We start from the raw sequence: 17,315 nt of genomic DNA, 5'->3' as shown, positions 1-17,315 counted from the left end.
GAGCACAGGCTCCGGACGTGCAGGCTCAGTGGCCATGGCTCACGGGCCCAGCCGTTCCGCAGCATGTGGGATCTTCCCGGACCGGGACACGAACCCATGTCGCCTGCATCGGCAGGCGGACTCTCAACCATTGCACCACCAGGGAAGCCCCAGGATGTTGATATTTTTAAATGTCTTTTTTCCCCATGGATGCTCCCTTTATAGTTATATTTTTAATACACCATAGATGCTGTATTTTGTAGAATTTAATTATGGTTTAATATTTGCCTTTTGTTTGTGCTACTCTTCCAGTCACTTTGCCATTAGACGTGAGCTTGTAGAGATTAATTCCTTTACAAGTTATTTGTAAAAATATTGATATTTCTATCAGAGACGTTTTTGTCTAACATAGAATTTTTGTTTTCCATAGGCTTTTAGATTATAATAGGATTAAGAGATCTTAATAAAGATAAAATAGTTCACCCATTTTATAGTTAATGTAAAATTATCTTTTTTACTTTTTAGGTGTGGAGTATGCTGATAACTATTTTTGTTGCTTTAAGTTTAGTGACCATATCACCTTCTAACATTTTTTCTTTAAAATTACTTCCATTCCTTTTTGTACCTTTGTGATTAATTATTTTACTTTATTAAGAAATAGTTTTATAGTAGTCTACATTCTGTTTTTTTTAAAAGGGTACATGGTAGATGATGTATATGTATATATAGTATTTAAAATATTGATACATAGAAAAGCATGTGGTGGAAGGTAATATTTAAAGATTTTTATAAAACTTTTTGTACTCAGTTTTTTTGTGCAGAATTTACTTACGAGCTTGATGACTTGACAGTAGAAATTGGTGAGACATAAGGAAAGTGATCAGGCTATCAATTTGTAACATGCTAGTGTTGATGAAATTTGTCATTTACAAGTGAGAAATAGAAAGCATAGTTCACATAGTCCTTCTGGTGTGCTTTTTTCTTTCATTTGAACTGAATAGAGAAGTGATAGGTAGTAACTATATGTATTAGCTCTTGCTCCATAACAAATTACTGTAGAACATAGTGGCTTAAAACAACATACATTTATTATTGAACAGTGTTTGTGGGTTAGGAATGTGGGGACAGCTTAGCTGGTCCTCTGCTTCAAGTTCTTTCAGAGGCTTTGAGATGGTCATCCCAAGGGCTTGACTAAGAAAAGATTTCTGTTCAAGTTCACTGACCTCTTTGTTGAAAAGATTCACTTCCTCTCCAACAAGGTAGCTGGCTTCATCAGAGCGTGAATGCTGAGAACACAGTAGAGGAAACCAGCAAAATAGAAGTCACTCTCTTTTGTAACCTAGTCACGGAAGTGACATCCCATCATTTTTGCTGTATTTCGCCTGTTAGAAATAAGTCATTATATCTAGACCACACTCAAGGGGAGGTTATAAATACCAGAGGTATAAAAAGACATGAATACCAGGAGGCAGGGATCAATGGAAGCCATGTCAGAGATTGCTATCACCTAACTCTTTTTTGCCATAGCTATATAAAATAATGATGCGATACATTGAGAATGCGTTCATAGATAATTTTTATTCATTTATCTTTTGAGTACAGACCCTCTATTAACTTCGTGGGAGTTTTTGAAATATAGATGAGTTCCTTTTGATATGATGTTTTGCTGGTCTGCTGTCTTTCTGTTTCTTTGCATCAATTCCTTCAGTCCCTAAATAGGATTTTAGGTCCCCCCCACCCCATGCTTCTTTACGTTTACAAGTACTTATTACATACTGGAATTAGTTAAATCCTATTCTCTTTCTTTTGAAGATGCCAGATAGTATAGGCTGTCATACAGCTGTACTGTTTTACTTAAGAATGTCACATGCTTTGTTTGTTTCATAAGAATTTGAAATGGAATTTATGTTACGTGTTTTGAATATTGAGGTGCTCGGCAATGCAATTAGTAGAGAAGTTTGGATGTAATCCAGTGATTTGCAAAGTATGGTCTCTGGTTGGCAACATCATCATCTCCTTGTTTGGAATGCAAATTCTCTGCCTCACTCCAGACCTACTGAATCAGAAATTCTAGGGGCGGGGCCCAGCAATCTGTGTTTTAACAAATTCTTGAGGTGATTCTGATGGCCACTGAAGTTTCAAAACCACTAATCTATTCATTCCCTTTAGAACTTCAATATTACTTTTCCAAAAACTTTTGGCCTGTAATAGAAATCTTGCTTTTACTATTGTATGCAAAACTTTCCAGGAAAACAAACATTTTTTCCCTACTCATTTTACAGATAAAGGATACAAAAAAGAAACACAGTACGTGCTTTGTGTATTTCAAGCCTGTTGGCTGGGCAGCATGTATGTTGGCCAGGACAGGTGCGATTGTTGAGGGAGACAGGACGGGGAATTTTGAGATGCATTTTCTTTTTCATTACACTGTTTCTTTTGTTAACAAAAGTCAAATACCAAACGGTGATTATTTTAGATGAAAATTGTATTGGTTTAACATTATATCACATATTAAATTTTCTTAGTAGCATTTTGAAAATACATTTGCTAATTGTCAAAGAATGGATTGTATAATGTTTCGTCAACTTTTAAGTTCTGTTTCAGTGAACACTTACCAATAAAGATTTGCATTGAATTATCTTAGATGAAATATGGGTCTCACAAGAAGGACCCTTTATAAGTTCTCATGCCAGCTTTCTGATGTGTAGATACTGTTTGGAAAGACATCTATATCTGTCTATCTATGTTGCATAATTTTTGTGTTCTTAATTCTTTTCAGTTGATTTTTTAAAAATCTGTCCTATGATACTACTGTAGTAAGATTAAAATTTAAAGCAAAATGTTTGTAATTTTAACTACCTTCGTAGCATACTTAATAGTTTGGTTATATTCTTTTATTTTTATGTTTTGTGAAAGTTTGATAAATGTTTTTGAGGACTAAATTTTGAGAGGTCTGACTAGTATTTTCTTACTTCACATGAATTCACATTGTAGTTAGCTGGAGTGATGCATGTTGCTCGTGTATTGACTTAGGGAAAGTTATTAGGATTACAGAGTGGGTTGCTGAAGTTGGTATGGTTTTTTATCTTACACACCTAGGACAATAGTCATTCATTTAAATAGTCATGTATTTAAATGTGAAAACTAGGTCACATAGTGAAGTCCAATAGTGCTCTAAAAAAATCTATACTGTTCTAAAGAAAATCAAGTAATAGTAGACATTAAGAACATTTAATATGCTCTGCCTTCCTTGATTTCCCATTTAGTTTGGTGTCTGGGACTCTGCTAGTTTGTATTGTTTGCTGGATTCTTTTAGCTTAGTAATATAGGAAGCAGCAAGGTACCTCAGGATGGATGAGAATTACCATGAAGTGTAGCTCATTTTAGTAGACTTGTGGATGCCTAATGATTTTTGAAACATGATGGCTGCCTTATATATCTTTTTCAATCTTCTTGGTTTTTGTAAGTTTAGCATATCCTTTTATTGCACGGGTGGTAAAATAAGGTGCTTCATTCTTCATTTTAAGGCCATTTGCTGCTTTAAGATCTTTTTGTATAAACCTCTTATTCTGGTAAAACATGCACAGAAAAAGTTTAAATAAATTATTGGCAGATGTTTCATTGACAAGCAAACACTTGAAAGCCGTTTTTTCCCTATGCATTTAGTTAATGAATTAGATTACTTTTTCCTCTTTAGGAATAGTTTTGATGCAGTTTTTAAGATTGGATTTAGTAAACCATTCTGACTTTGTTGAAGTTATTATGGTATAAAATTTTCCTTGAAAAAGTTATTTGTTTTTTAAATTTTTCTACTTAGAAATGTCATTTTTCTTCAAACAAACTTATAATTTGTATGACACATAAATTTTAAATTAGGGTTTATAGGCACATTTGACCAATGTAAATTGAGAATGTTTATACATAGCTTATTTCTTAAAGTTTAATAATGTGTGCCAGTGAGTGAGAGTCACTCAAATTAGTATTTACTGACTTCTATAGAAGTAGACTTAGTGTGCCCTAGGGGTTTATATATATGAATTGGCTATACCCCCTATCCTCCCACAAGTCAAGGGAAGTAATAACCTTTCCACACTTCTGTCAACAACAGTAAAACAATTCACACTAACACTTGAACCTCCCTCGTAGCTTTACTAAAGTGAATATCCATCATCTTCCAAGTTACCTTGCACTACCTGCAGTATTTAAGAGCCCATTGATCACTTTCCCTATTAAACTGTTAAAATAACAAGATCAGATGTTGATTATCAAACTTAGTGTTAATTTCATGGAGTTTGATATTTGTGTATGCACAAGTGTGCTGTTTTAACTGATGTCTCACTTCGTTTGTGATTACAACTAGTGGGGGAAACCTTGTTATGAAGTTGTTAGACTGGGATTTCATCAGGAAGTCTGACGTTACATTTGAATTGTTGGTCCTCTGCAAGAAAACAGAATGCTGCTTTTGACGGAATAAGCCAGGACAATGAGGCGAGGGGTTTTATTTCAAGGTTTTCTTTGGTGATGGCATAAATACATAACAGGTTATGAAATCCAATTACTATATTAAATTTCATCACTTGTTTTTTAGGTATTCCAATAACTGTACCACCTCCAGGTAAAACTTTTTTTCATGTTTTCTCCATCATTGTTAATAAACATGAAATTTCAAGCTTACAGTTACAGGAGGGACAGTGTTGATGTGGTTAGAATGTGGAATAGGCTATTGGGATTTCAAGGTCCTATTTTCAGCTCTGCCTTTGCTTCATTCGAGTTTTGATTAAGATATTTAGTTTTCTTATACTTGTCTTACCCATTTCTGTAGAAATAGACATTCTGAGAAAGTTTTTACCATATCAATTTATTAAAGAAAACAGTATAGGCTTAAAAATAAAATTTTTATTAAAAATTGTTTTTTCAGACCAATGAATTTTTTATGTATGATGAAGTGACTGCAAGAGAAGAGAAAGATCATTTATCTTGACTTTATCATGGTTTCTGATTTTTTTATTTTTACCCTGCTGGCATAACTCAATGTTGTGAGAAAGTATGTTCTGAACCACACAGATAGGTTGACAGCTGGACAGATGGTTGTTCATAGAGCAATGATTAAATTGTTCATTGTTGTAAGGATATGATCAATAGGAGTTTATATGTGGCCCAGTGTTTTTTACATTTTTTTTTCAGTACTTTTTAAATTTTTTTATTTTTTGGTAGTGTGATACAAATATGATAGCAAGTGTATTTACTGAGTTCAGTATTAAAAGTCAAGAAGTATAAAGAGAATGAGAGGTGACAATGCTTGGAAGGGTGGGTCTAAGTTCAAAATGACCTTGATAAACAGAAAATAGTGGAGTTTAGATAGCATGGGATAGTATACATATTTAGATGTGGGATAGAGAGTCACTGATTATGTATGAATATGGCTGAAAAAGACGTACTAGGAAAAGTCATAAAGGAATCATTGGTGTGTCTTTATAGGTTAAAAAGAAGTGATTGTAAGGCTATATAAAGTAGGATTGTGACTCTAGGACTAATGTAGTAATTGCTAAATTTTACACTGCTAAGATGCTTAATAGAGGAGAACCTAAAAACTGGACACAGTGAAGATGAGCATGGTGAATTTGAAACAGCTTGAAGCAGGGCTAAAAATGGATTTAAATGGACTTTTGAGAAGGGTTAGGAGAACTGGGGTTCATTTTTACCTAGAATACTAAAAAGGCTTAGTGGAAGTGTTTTCAAACATGTATTTCAATGGATTGCTTTTTGTCCTCATGCAGATCAGCATATGAATTGTAGTGAGAGAGATTCGAATTATATAATTTAATGTGCTTCCTAATAGGGTTATTAAAGCTTGGCAGGAATTGGTGTCATAAGGAATTGGTATCATAAGTTGTAGAATCTTCAAGTCTTGTTGGGATATTTTATTGCCTATCTGAATTTGAAAGTGCAGAGTAGATTTAACTGTTAAGGTCCCTTGTAGCCATACTCTGTGGTATTTCATTTAGGTTTTGTGAATTATTCACAATGCAGACCTCATGATATAAAGGTGCAAATTATTTCATTTCTAAACTAATTTAAAAACTATATTATGTGCTTTTCTTTATAAATTAGTTCTTTAGGGTTGTGCTATTTAAAACGTATTTTATGATGGATGTTCTCAGCCTTAAGCATTTATATATTTACTGGTAAGATTTTATTTATAAATTATACATTTTAAGGAAATTTATATACATCTAAACTCTCAAAATATTTTTTGAAAGAGGTAAATGCTATTTTATTTGCTTTTCTTCTAAAATACTTAAAATATATCTGGTGGCAACACTACTACTGTTTTATATATGGAAAAGGTAAGGCATTGAGATTAACTTTCTCACACTCACAAAATGGGCTGTGTGTGGTGCTGAAAATAAGACCGGGTGTCCTGACTCCCAGTTTGTGCTCTGTGTATTAGACCAGACTGTTCATTTAAAGTTATATTCCTCCAAAAATCTGTTCATAAATTTAAGCTCCACTTTTTTTCTGTCCATTATAACATAGAGAAGCACGTTATATCCCCAGAGAAATTTAGTGACACACAGCAACCTTAACTCTTGGCATTAAGTGTACATTCTGTTAACTTTTTTTATCTTATGATTGAATGTTTCAGGTTTTCCTCCTCCACCAGGCGCTCCACCTCCGTCTCTTATACCAACAATAGAAAGGTAATCAGTATGGGTACTGTAAACTTTATCATTGATAGGCTTCTGACAGAAGAATCATATGTATCTTGGTAATATTTTCAAAGGTTTAATTTTATAAACAATAGTACCTGCCTTTTAATTCATAAGTCTAGATCTGTATTAGTTACTTTTATATAAGATGTTGGACCTATAGCCTAATAACAAAACAGGACAAAGAAAACTAAATGATAGTATTTTGAAATATCTTGCTTTGATTTACGATACTCTTATTAAAGAAACCCCTAGATTGTAAAATCTTGGCTGTAGTCAAGTTTTGTGGGATGTACAAACAGATGATTAGTAATCATGAATAATGCATGTCTGTTTTAGGATTAAGTAAGGATAACTATTTTCAGGGACCACAGTAAAGCAAAGCTGCCTTATTCCTTGCTACCCAGTGCAACTCAGCTTCCACAAAGGAAGATTGGATCCCTTCTGCGTGGCAGTAGCCTTATTTTTTATACCCTGCTTTTATGGTTTATGTTATTTGGAATGCTGTGGTAAAGAACATTTACCTCATGGATGGCAATACCATGTTTAACCCCATAGGTTTTGGAATCACACTAACCTGGTTCAAATTTGGCTTCAGAATTTCCCAGCTTTGTGTTCTTAGGCAAGGTTCAAAACTATTCATTGAGACTCAGATTCCTCTTTTACCAAATGGGGGGTTGATAGAGTTGTGAAGATTAAAACAGCTAGTGAATATAAAGCATCAGCACCATTGTTTGCAGATAGAAATGACTAATCAATGGTAGCTATTATTATTTCCTCTTAAGTGGCAAATAAACTCTATAAAAAATACTGTATTTCTGAAAAAGTGATTTAAACTATATAAAAAGAAAAATTGTGAGAACTTTATATCAATAACATCAAACCAAGCATATGATTTTCAAACAAAATGATAAAACTCGGTGAAGTGTGACTTGTGAGACCATAGGATTTAATTTTAAGTTCTTGTTAAACATATATTTGTTTTCACAATCACAATGTTAAAAAGTAGTATTCGTTGATTCTATCAGTAGCGCTGAATTTCTGATTTTTAATTATTAAAGTCAGTTTTTTAAGGCAAAATTTTAACTAAAGTCTGAAATACTTTGTTAGCCTCGAAGTTTCTGTTACTTATTGTGAGTCAGGCTGAATTGATTGGATTACTCATGTTAATACTAACAAGCTATATTTTCTTTACAAGTAGGTCTTAGGTTTTGAGGTTAAACAGCCTGTGTTTTTAAGTATTAAAAAATAAAGTTACAGAATTACAGGTACCATTATATGGTGATTAAATAAAAGTCATAATTCTGCTTTATGTTTTGCATTTGCACCTAATTATTAAAATTCAGAACTTCCTTGCAACACATAAAAATATATTTTTCTTCGACAGTGGACATTCCTCTGGTTATGATAGTCGTTCTGCACGTGCTTTTCCATATGGCAATGGTAAGTGTTATTTTTTAATTGCCCAGATTCAGTTTGAATCAGTAAAGTACTTAAGTACTTCTAAAACAATAGAAACATAGTTCCATTGTTTAAAGTACTATCTTACAGAGCAATTAAAAAATATTTACTACAGGAATAACTAGGTCTTACATATATTCCAGGTCACTTAACAGAATACTTTTCATTTCTTTACCAGCCATACTTTTAAAAATTAACAAATGGTGGCACAACAGGGATATTTGTCCCTTGCCTTTTCCCAAAAGGATTTAGGATTTGTCACCAAATTGTCGATCTTCACTGTCCATAATCTTTTTTGTTTCTTAACTCACGGTATCTGACTAACCTCTTTCTCATCTTTCCCCCTCACTGGTTTATCTTTTCTTCTAGATCATTTGGCAGGTTCTCCTTCATGTTCACTCTTGACAACTTTATCCCTTCTAAGGCCTTCTAATACCACTTTCTGCTTAGATTTCTTGATCCATTCATTTATTTTAAAAGAGCTGTGCATTGTACTAGGTTTTAAGGATACAGTAAACTAGACATAGGTTTGCTTGCCTTCAACAAATTATAAGCTAGTGAGGAAACAACCAGGTGACAGAAGAGGGTATCATAGGAGCATGATGGAGGGGTCTCCCACTCCACTGGAGTGGGGTGTAGATGATTTGGGGTTCAAATCATGTTCAGAAACATGGGGGTGTGAGAGAGTGTGGTAGGCTTTATGAACTGAATGAAGTGTGGTGTGGTTGGAGAGTAGAGAATATGATGAACATCTAGAGATGAGATAAGAAATGGTGCGGGGGCATTACAGCCATGCTGTAGAGTTTAGACCTTAGTCAGAGGGCTGTGAGGAGCCATTTAGTTTTATGCTGATTTGCATAATTGTTAGGTTTACATTTGAAAAGCGTCCATTCTGGCTACTTACTGTGAGGAGATTGGGGATTTGTAGTGTGGGAGAAAGGTGGGAAGGGCAGAGATGCCTGCTTGATTGGGAGAACAAGAAGCTGTTAGAGTAATCCAGGGGAAGAAACTTATAGTCCTGAATTCAGCGGATACCATGGGGGATGGAGAAAATTAGTGGTTCCAAAGGCATTTAAGGAGTAGAATTTGTAAGGCTTGGTGAGAGATCAGATATTTGTATCAGTCATATACTTTCAGTTAACCTTCTAGGTTTCTGTGTCAGGGTTTTGTACTGTCCTTCAGACCCACCTTGTTCAAAGCCACATATTCCATTCATTCACATCAAAAGGTAGTCTTTCTGTTATTTGTTTCAGTGGTTATGTCACATTTTTTCCCCTGGGCTCCCAGGAAGTCATACTCTTTGGGTTGGAATCTTGCTTCCCCCTCTCATTATTTATGTGACTTTTGTAGATCTTTAACCATTAAATGGAGAGCATGATTCTTCCTCATAAGATCAGAGAGAATACACTGAAGCATGTTAGTCCTGCCATTTAATAAACACTCAAATATTAGCTGTTACTTTTCTGATTATCCCCATCTCCAACAAGCTCCAAGTTCCTTCCCTTTTCTGTACTTGGAGGCGGTTATTTTTCACATCTGTTAATTGAAGCTTGAATATAAAGGACTCAGCACAGTACCTGTAATATGTACATACTCGATAAGCATTACTTATAAAATTAATTAAAATTTATTTTTACCTTTTTTATGGCACTTAACATTTTCTGCTTTGTCATTAAATTCCTGTATATTTGTTTCAGTACAGATGAACTTGAGGAATAGCCCATATCAGAAAGAATAAGACTTTATTCTTGAGATTACCTGCTCAGTTTCCTTGTGGAAGATTTCATTTTTAAAAAACTGGCTAATTAAGCATTTAACTTTTTCTCAAAGTAATACATGCACATTTTTAATAAAAAAGCAAGAGTTTTCTGCTCACTCTTTACCACCCCCTCAGAGATGAGCGGTTTTCCCCCCTTTAATGAGGATGTCTTTAGTACTAACAATGATAAAGCATAGCACAAGAATTAAATAGAGGAAAGTTAGGTTTCTTTATTCCAGTCAAACAAAGCCTTGGGATGAAGATGATAAATACTACTTCCTCTTTATCGGTAATTCTGTTTTACCTTTGTTTATTTTAGAATTTTGTAGTTCATCCTCAAATACTACTAAACTAAGTAACTGTAGATGGAAAACAATGATTTTTCTTGATGTGCATATTAAGATTGTGCTTACAAAGTAATACCTAGTTTAAAAGTAATCTTTGCAGGAATATTGAAGAACTGCAGAGACAGACATTTTTAATGGTTTTTAGTTCTTTTGATGGTCTGCATGGCATTTCTACATAGGCTTATCACCCTATTTCTTGATTATATAACTTTAGATACCATCTGTTATCTTCTTATTGTGATGGATGTATATTTTACTCACTTACCATCATTACTCCTCTCCTGTTCCCCTGAAGTGAAATTATATTACTCTTTCTTCCTCTTTTTATTTATATACCTACCCTCTGTTTCATGTACCATCAGTCTCTACTACTGTGTCTTTCCAAGCCTTCACCTCTTTTTCCACCTCTGCCTCCCTGCTTTGATCAGCTGTACTTCTAACATTCTGTCTTGTAACCAAAATTATCTGTGCCCTGACAAATATTTTATTCTAAAAGCTAAACAGTAAACCATAGTCACATTATTATGACTGTGTAAATATTCTGTACTATAGCGATAATTATACTCAAGCTCCTCAAAGAAGAAATTTTCTATGGCAAATACATTAAAAGTATCATTTTTTTTAACACTTCATCAACTGTGCAAAGTCATACCACATTTTAATTGGGTTCATATTTGAACCATGAGTTTCTCTACCTCAAGTATACAAAGATATTCTTTAATACATTTTTCCCCAAAAAAAGTTTTCAAATTTCTTTTTCCTGTGTAAGTTCTTAAGCCATCTGGAATTAATTTTTGCCTACGTTATGAAGTAAAGATGTAATTGTCCCAGTGTTACTTGTTTATCCTTCCTGAGGGATCTACAGTGTCATCTCTCCATTCGTGTATCAAGTTTCCCTGCATGCATGGATCTGTTTCTTACCTTTCTAGACTATTCATTTGGTTAATTTAACTGTCCCTGTGCTAATAATGCCACACTACCTTAATTTTGAGTTCTTAGTAAATCTGATACCTGGTTCAGCGAAATCTATCTACCTTATTCTGCTTCAGAAGTATTTTGGGGCCATTGCTCTTATATATCTATTTTAGAATCAACTTTGCAAATTCCATGAAAAACTCTGTTGATTTTTGTTAATAATTAACGCTTATATTATGCATACAGTATGACAAACACTGTTAACTCATGTAACCCTCACAGTCTTATAAAGCAGGCATAGTGTTACGACCCTCATTTTATGGACTAGGGAAGTTAAGAACAGCCAGATTAAGGCCATTTTCCCAATGTCACACAATAAGTGGCAGAGGCAGGCTTTGAAACCTTGTAGCCTTGCTCCAGATTCCTTTCTCTTACTATACCATGTTATTTGTTACATTGATGCTCTAGAACACTTTGTAGGAATTCATTCATACCTTACAACATTGTGTTAATGTATGAACGAGTACTCTCCATTTAGGGAGGTGTTCTTTAATGTGTTTCAGCTGAGTGCTATAATTGTCTCCATACACTTCTTGCACATCTTTGGTTAGATTTAGTCATAGGTACCTATTTTTTGTTCTTATAAATGGTATATTCACTTAAGCTCCATGTACTGTTTGTGTTTGCTTGTATTTAGAAATATAATTGGTTTTTGTTTTATTTATATGTATATATATTGATCAATATATATGTTGATCTCCTAGCCTGTTACCTGTTGAACTCTCACTATAATTTGTCTGTGAATTCTCTTCAGGCAGTATCATCTGCAATTCCTTCCGTTTCAGATTCTTATTCCTCACCTCCCCCCGCCCCCAACCCCCTTTTTTTGGTCTTATTGTTCTGGCTAGGATCTCCATATAATATTGAAGTACTGAAAGTGGAGTTCTTGTCTGGGGATACCCCCTCTTTTTTTTAAAGGAAATGCTTTTATATTTATACTACTAGATTTTTACTCTTAGGTTTTTGATAAAACCCTATGTCAGTATAAGGAAAATCTCTTCTTGTTTTCCAAGGGCTTTTAAACTGTGAACGGATATTGAGCTTTATGAGATGCTTTCTGAGTTGATCATACTGTTTTCCTTCTCTGTTAAATGTGGCAGATTTCTAAATTTTTCTAATATTGAGCCACCTTTTATTTGCTGAGGTAAACCTAACTTGGTCATGATTGATTTTACCTTTTTATTTTTAAAAATAAACACTGACTTATTTAGGATTTTGACAACTAAGTTCATATGTAAGATTGTTCTGTGATTCTCCTTTATTTGTACTGTCCTTAACTGGTTTTAGTATTAAGGTTATACAAGCCACATGGGATAAGTTAGGCAATAATCTTTTTTTCCTATTCTCTGGAAGTTTGTATATTATTAGAGTGATCTGTAGTAAAAGTCACCTGTAAAAGCCATCTGGTCTTGTGGGAAGGTTTTAAATTACGGGTTTAATGTCTTTAATAATTATGGTACTAGTCAAGATTTCTTTTCACTCTTGAGTTACTTAATGTGTTGGTCTAAAGTATATAATATTCTCTGTATTGTTTAATCGCTGCAACATCTGTAGTTGTAGTCCCTTATTGGTTCTGATAATTTTTATGAGGTCTCTTTTTTCTTAATCCTGTCAAAAGATTATCATGTTTTATTCATCTAGTCTTTAAAAACCAACTTTTAGCTTTGTTTATTGTATGGTAGTTTTCTATTTACTTGATTTCTACTTTTATCTTTATTATCTCCCTTCTGTTAGATTTTTCTATTTTTTCCTAGGTTCATAAGTTGAAAGCTTAATTCATTCACTTTCCATCTTTTCTAATGTAGTGTTTTTTAAGATTAATTTCCCTCCAGAACAGTTTTCATTTCTAGACTTTTGATATATTGGGTTTTTGTTTATGTTCGGTTTTTAAATTATTTTAAATTTATGACTTTTTTGACCCTTGAGTTATCAGAAGTGTGTTTTAAATTTGATATATATGGAGATTATTTTCCCATAATTTTTAATTTTTACTTCTAATTTAAATTGTATGGTGGTCGGAGAACATGGTGTCTATTACACTTATCCTTTGAAAGTACATAGTATATTTTTATAAATGTTTCATATGGGTGAGAAGAATGAGTATTCTTTACCTGCCCTGGGCAGTATTCTATGTTATGTCCATTAAATCAACTTTGTTAGCGGTATTTTGCTCGATCCTCATATATCTATAGTGATTTTTTTGTTTGCTTGAAGTGTCAGTAATGGAAAGAGTATGTTAATCTCCCACGATCATGGTGGATTTTTCTATTTCTACCTGTATTCTGTTAGTTTTTACTCCGTAAAAAGTAAGGCAATGGTGTTAGATATTTGGAAGTTTAATTTGTTCTGTCTTCTTGGTCAGTTGCATCTTCCACCTTCAAGTAGTCATCCTTTCTTCCCGGAGTAATCCTTTTTGTATGAGTCTGCTTTAATACAGCTACTCATATGGAAATTGGGGGATATTAGTATTTTATTTTATTACTATTTTATTAGTATTTTATTTTATTAGTATTTTCCTTTTTTTCTCCCATTCTTTTACTTTCAACCATTTTGTGTGTTTTTTATGTCTCTTATCTTCAGCATTTAGGTAGAATTTTTAAAAGTACAAATCAATAATCTCTGTCACTTAACTGATTGATTAATTCAGTGTCTTTTGTATTGTGATTTTTGAGCTATTCACACTTGTCTCCCATACCCCCATTCTTTCTAGTTCTGTTTTGAATTGACTGAATTTTTCAGGTGATTTTTTAAAAATTCTATTTTTCCCTACATTGTTTTGAAATAATATACTTATTTCTGTTTTTTAGTGGTTACTCTTGAAATGTAATATGCATATATCTGGTAGAAGTTTTTTTTGGTGAACTCTGTTGTTTATAACTTTCGCTTATTTTTGTTTATGAATGCCTTTGTTTTAATCTTATTCTTGAAATATAATTTTGAGTACATATTTCTAGGTTGTTACTTTCTTTCAGCACTTTGAAGATGTCCTTATGTATTCTGGTTTATATTTTTGATGTATTGGGAAGTTTGTGGTGTATCTAATTCTCATTTGCTGTTCACCTTGCAAAATGAAGAGTCTATATGTTAGATCTTTAAGGTTTGTTTCTGGGTATTTACCCAGACTGTGGGTATTCACCATATGTTATTTCTCTATTCTATATATAAAATAATTTTTTTTAATCTAGTGAAGCATTTTTGTGGGATATTTACTTTTTTTGGTCTTCTTTGTTTTTTAGGTACCATAACTTTTGTTTTTAATTATTATTATTTTTTCTCTGTAGTTGCCTTTCCCCACCTTCCTGGTTCTGCTCCTTCATGGCCTAGTCTTGTGGACACCAGTAAGCAATGGGACTATTACTCAAGAAGAGAGAAAGACCGAGATAGAGACAGAGACAGAGACCGAGAACGAGATCGTGATCGAGACAGAGAAAGAGAACGCACCAGAGAGAGAGAGAGGGAGCGTGATCATAGTCCCACGCCGAGTGTTTTCAACAGGTATGTTCAGCGTGCAGTAATTTGTACACCTGTATTTTATATGCACTTTAGAATTTATATTCAGTGCCAGGATGGAAGATCCACTACAATTGGGAAAGGATTGCTTGAAGAGTAGTTAGGATAGCCATTTTAAAAGCATCAAGGCTGTTTATTCATAAGGACTTCCCACTACCTAAAGCAGCAGTCTTCAAATTTGTTTGTTCATTTCTTCCTTAAAACAATTTTGAAAATGTCATACCCCCTCACATATTTTTATCTTGGCATCAAAAATTTTTCACCTTAAGTATAAATAGTTGGCTATATAGATATAATTTCCAGTCTGTTATAAATCTCACAATTTTAAAATAAAGTTATCATTACTCTATTATATATCCATTGGATTAAGAATACTATAGTGATTTGCTGAACATCATTATCCATTTTTAAAAAATACATAAACAAGCTCTGTAACAGTTGGAAATTCTGCGTTTCTTTTTGTGCTTGAATTCTTACTTCTGAGCCATGTCCCCCAAAGAATTTTATTCTAATGCAAAATATTTTTTTTCTTGAAAGTTTTTTTAATTGATCCATCCTATCAGTCTTCCCTGCAACATACCTATGTAAGTTAAAATGTATTAAAAAATTAATGACCATAAGATTAAGTATTTAAAAATTTTTTGATTTTAGTTATTTATTTTTATATATAAATATAATACAAATTCTGAAAAATAATTTAACATAACTACATTCTTTAATGTGATGGAAGCGCTTCTTCCCATCCCTAAATAATATTTGCATCCATGAATGAATGTTACTACTGTTAGGGGAAAAAAGGCTTTGCCATTGATTATATTTCTTTCTTTCTTTCTTTTTTTAATATATAAATGTAAGCATTGAGAAACCTTGTTCACATAAAATATGTAAATAAGAATTGATGGAATTTTGTTGCGGTTCTGTCACTAAGTTATTTGAGCACTTTAAGATTTAGTGATATGTCAAAATTACACAGCTAACCTGTCATGAAAAGTTACTTTTAAGAATCTATTACCTCATGGCTCAGTTTTCTTAAAAGCAGATAGTTGGAAACCACCTGATTGTTACTTGGTGAAATTGTTTTCTACGGCTGCTACAATAAAAGTACCATAGACTGGTTAGCCTAGAACAACAGAAATTTACTCTCACAGGTCTGGAGGCTAGAGGTCTGATATCAAGGTGGCAGCAGGTTTAGTTCCTTTTTGTAGGCTTTGAGAGAATTTGTTCCCCGCCTCTCTTGTAACTTCTGGTGGTTGTTAGCAATCCTTGGTATCCCTTGGTTTGTAGATGATGCTTCACTCCAATCTGTGTCTGTCTTCACACAGCATTCTCCTCTCTGTGTCTGTGTACAAATTTCCCTATTTTTATAAGGGTAACAGTCTTTGGATTAGGGTGCAGCCAAATCCAGTCAGACCTCGTCTTGCCTTGATGATTACATCTGCAAAGACCCTGTTTCCAAAGTCTTTAGTTTTCTCAGTTTCTTGGAAGAACACCAAAAGGGCTTTACCAAGACTTATCAGAAGACTACCAATTATACTTAATACTCTTTATTTTAGAGGTACCCTGTTCAACTTAATATGCTTAGAAAGGGTTAGGAAAATGGAAATATATCTTCTCCAAAATGTCTGTAAAAATGAAACACCTTTATGTGTATTTGATATTTATTTTCATGCAAACCTGGAGCTGCAAATTTCCCCCATTCCATTTATGGAAAATAGCTACCAAATAACTTAACTGGTAAAAGACAGCTCCTATTGTCAAGCCAGCAGCCACATCACACCCAATTTCTATGGGAAAAAAGTCTGACTTCATTTTTCTGTTCAGTTAAATGAGTTTAATCCATATTTCCTGTCTAAGTCTAAGATAAAATAGTCACAGAATTCAAAATAAGGTGCTGCCTCCCCAGCACTTTCTTTTGCTTTCCTTCAGAAGGAATTTTTGGTTTTGTTTTTTTACTAGTTCAGGGAAAATTCTTATGACTCCACACTACTCTACACGATATCTGACGTTAGAACATCCCAGGACACAGGCCAGAATATTCCATTTCTTACTTCATACTTTGTAGCAGACAGATGTATAAGAGAGAAAGGCCTAAAGCCCTATAGAAGCTTTATGGTTCTTTGAATAAAATAGGTCTTACTGACACTAATATTTTAAATTAGATCTTCTTGATGCCATGATGGTTTTTATACCCTGAGCCAATAATGTACTGTAGTAAAATTGGTGAAAAGAATGCCTTTCTTTTGTAAAAGGCCAGGAACGTGATGGAGGAGAGGTTAGCCAGAGAAGTGGCATATGTGTTACCTGCAGGTGTATCATTAGGCAGTTCATGTTCAGGAAAGAATAAATATGGAAGTTGGGGACCTAGAAGTTGATTCCCTAAAACTTTCTGTGCCATTGGAAAGAATTCATTTATTGCTAGCATAAAGAATAAAGTCAAAATTCTTTTTATGATCCGTAAGTCACAAATTCAGTGCACCTTTCTATATTTTAACCCTGGTTCTCTCCCAAGGCAATATACTGCATGCTCTAGCTACACTGAACTACTTGCTCTTCTGGAAAGCCTCATAGTTTAGC

At 33.6% G+C, this 17,315-nt stretch overlaps 1 protein-coding gene across 30 annotated transcripts in view; it reads left to right on the top strand.

Annotated features, from left to right (window-relative positions):
- Positions 1-17,315, top strand: part of FIP1L1 (factor interacting with PAPOLA and CPSF1) — a 65,905-nt gene that overhangs the window by 42,044 nt on the left and 6,546 nt on the right. For 13 of the 30 annotated variants that reach the window (XM_060012547.1, XM_060012537.1, XM_060012542.1 and 10 more), the window contains 4 exons: positions 4,568-4,594; positions 6,626-6,680; positions 8,077-8,132; positions 14,513-14,726. In XM_060012547.1, coding sequence (XP_059868530.1) covers positions 4,568-4,594; positions 6,626-6,680; positions 8,077-8,132; positions 14,513-14,726 — 352 coding nt within the window. The remainder of the gene's footprint in view (positions 1-4,567; positions 4,595-6,625; positions 6,681-8,076; positions 8,133-14,512; positions 14,727-17,315) is intronic. The other 17 variants (XM_060012541.1, XM_060012533.1, XM_060012534.1 and 14 more) reach the window with 4 other exon arrangements.

Source organism: Delphinus delphis, chromosome 5 (genome assembly GCF_949987515.2).
Source record: "Delphinus delphis chromosome 5, mDelDel1.2, whole genome shotgun sequence".
Taxonomy (NCBI): Eukaryota; Metazoa; Chordata; class Mammalia; order Artiodactyla; family Delphinidae; genus Delphinus; species Delphinus delphis.
This window is presented reverse-complemented; position numbering and strand designations above follow the sequence as displayed.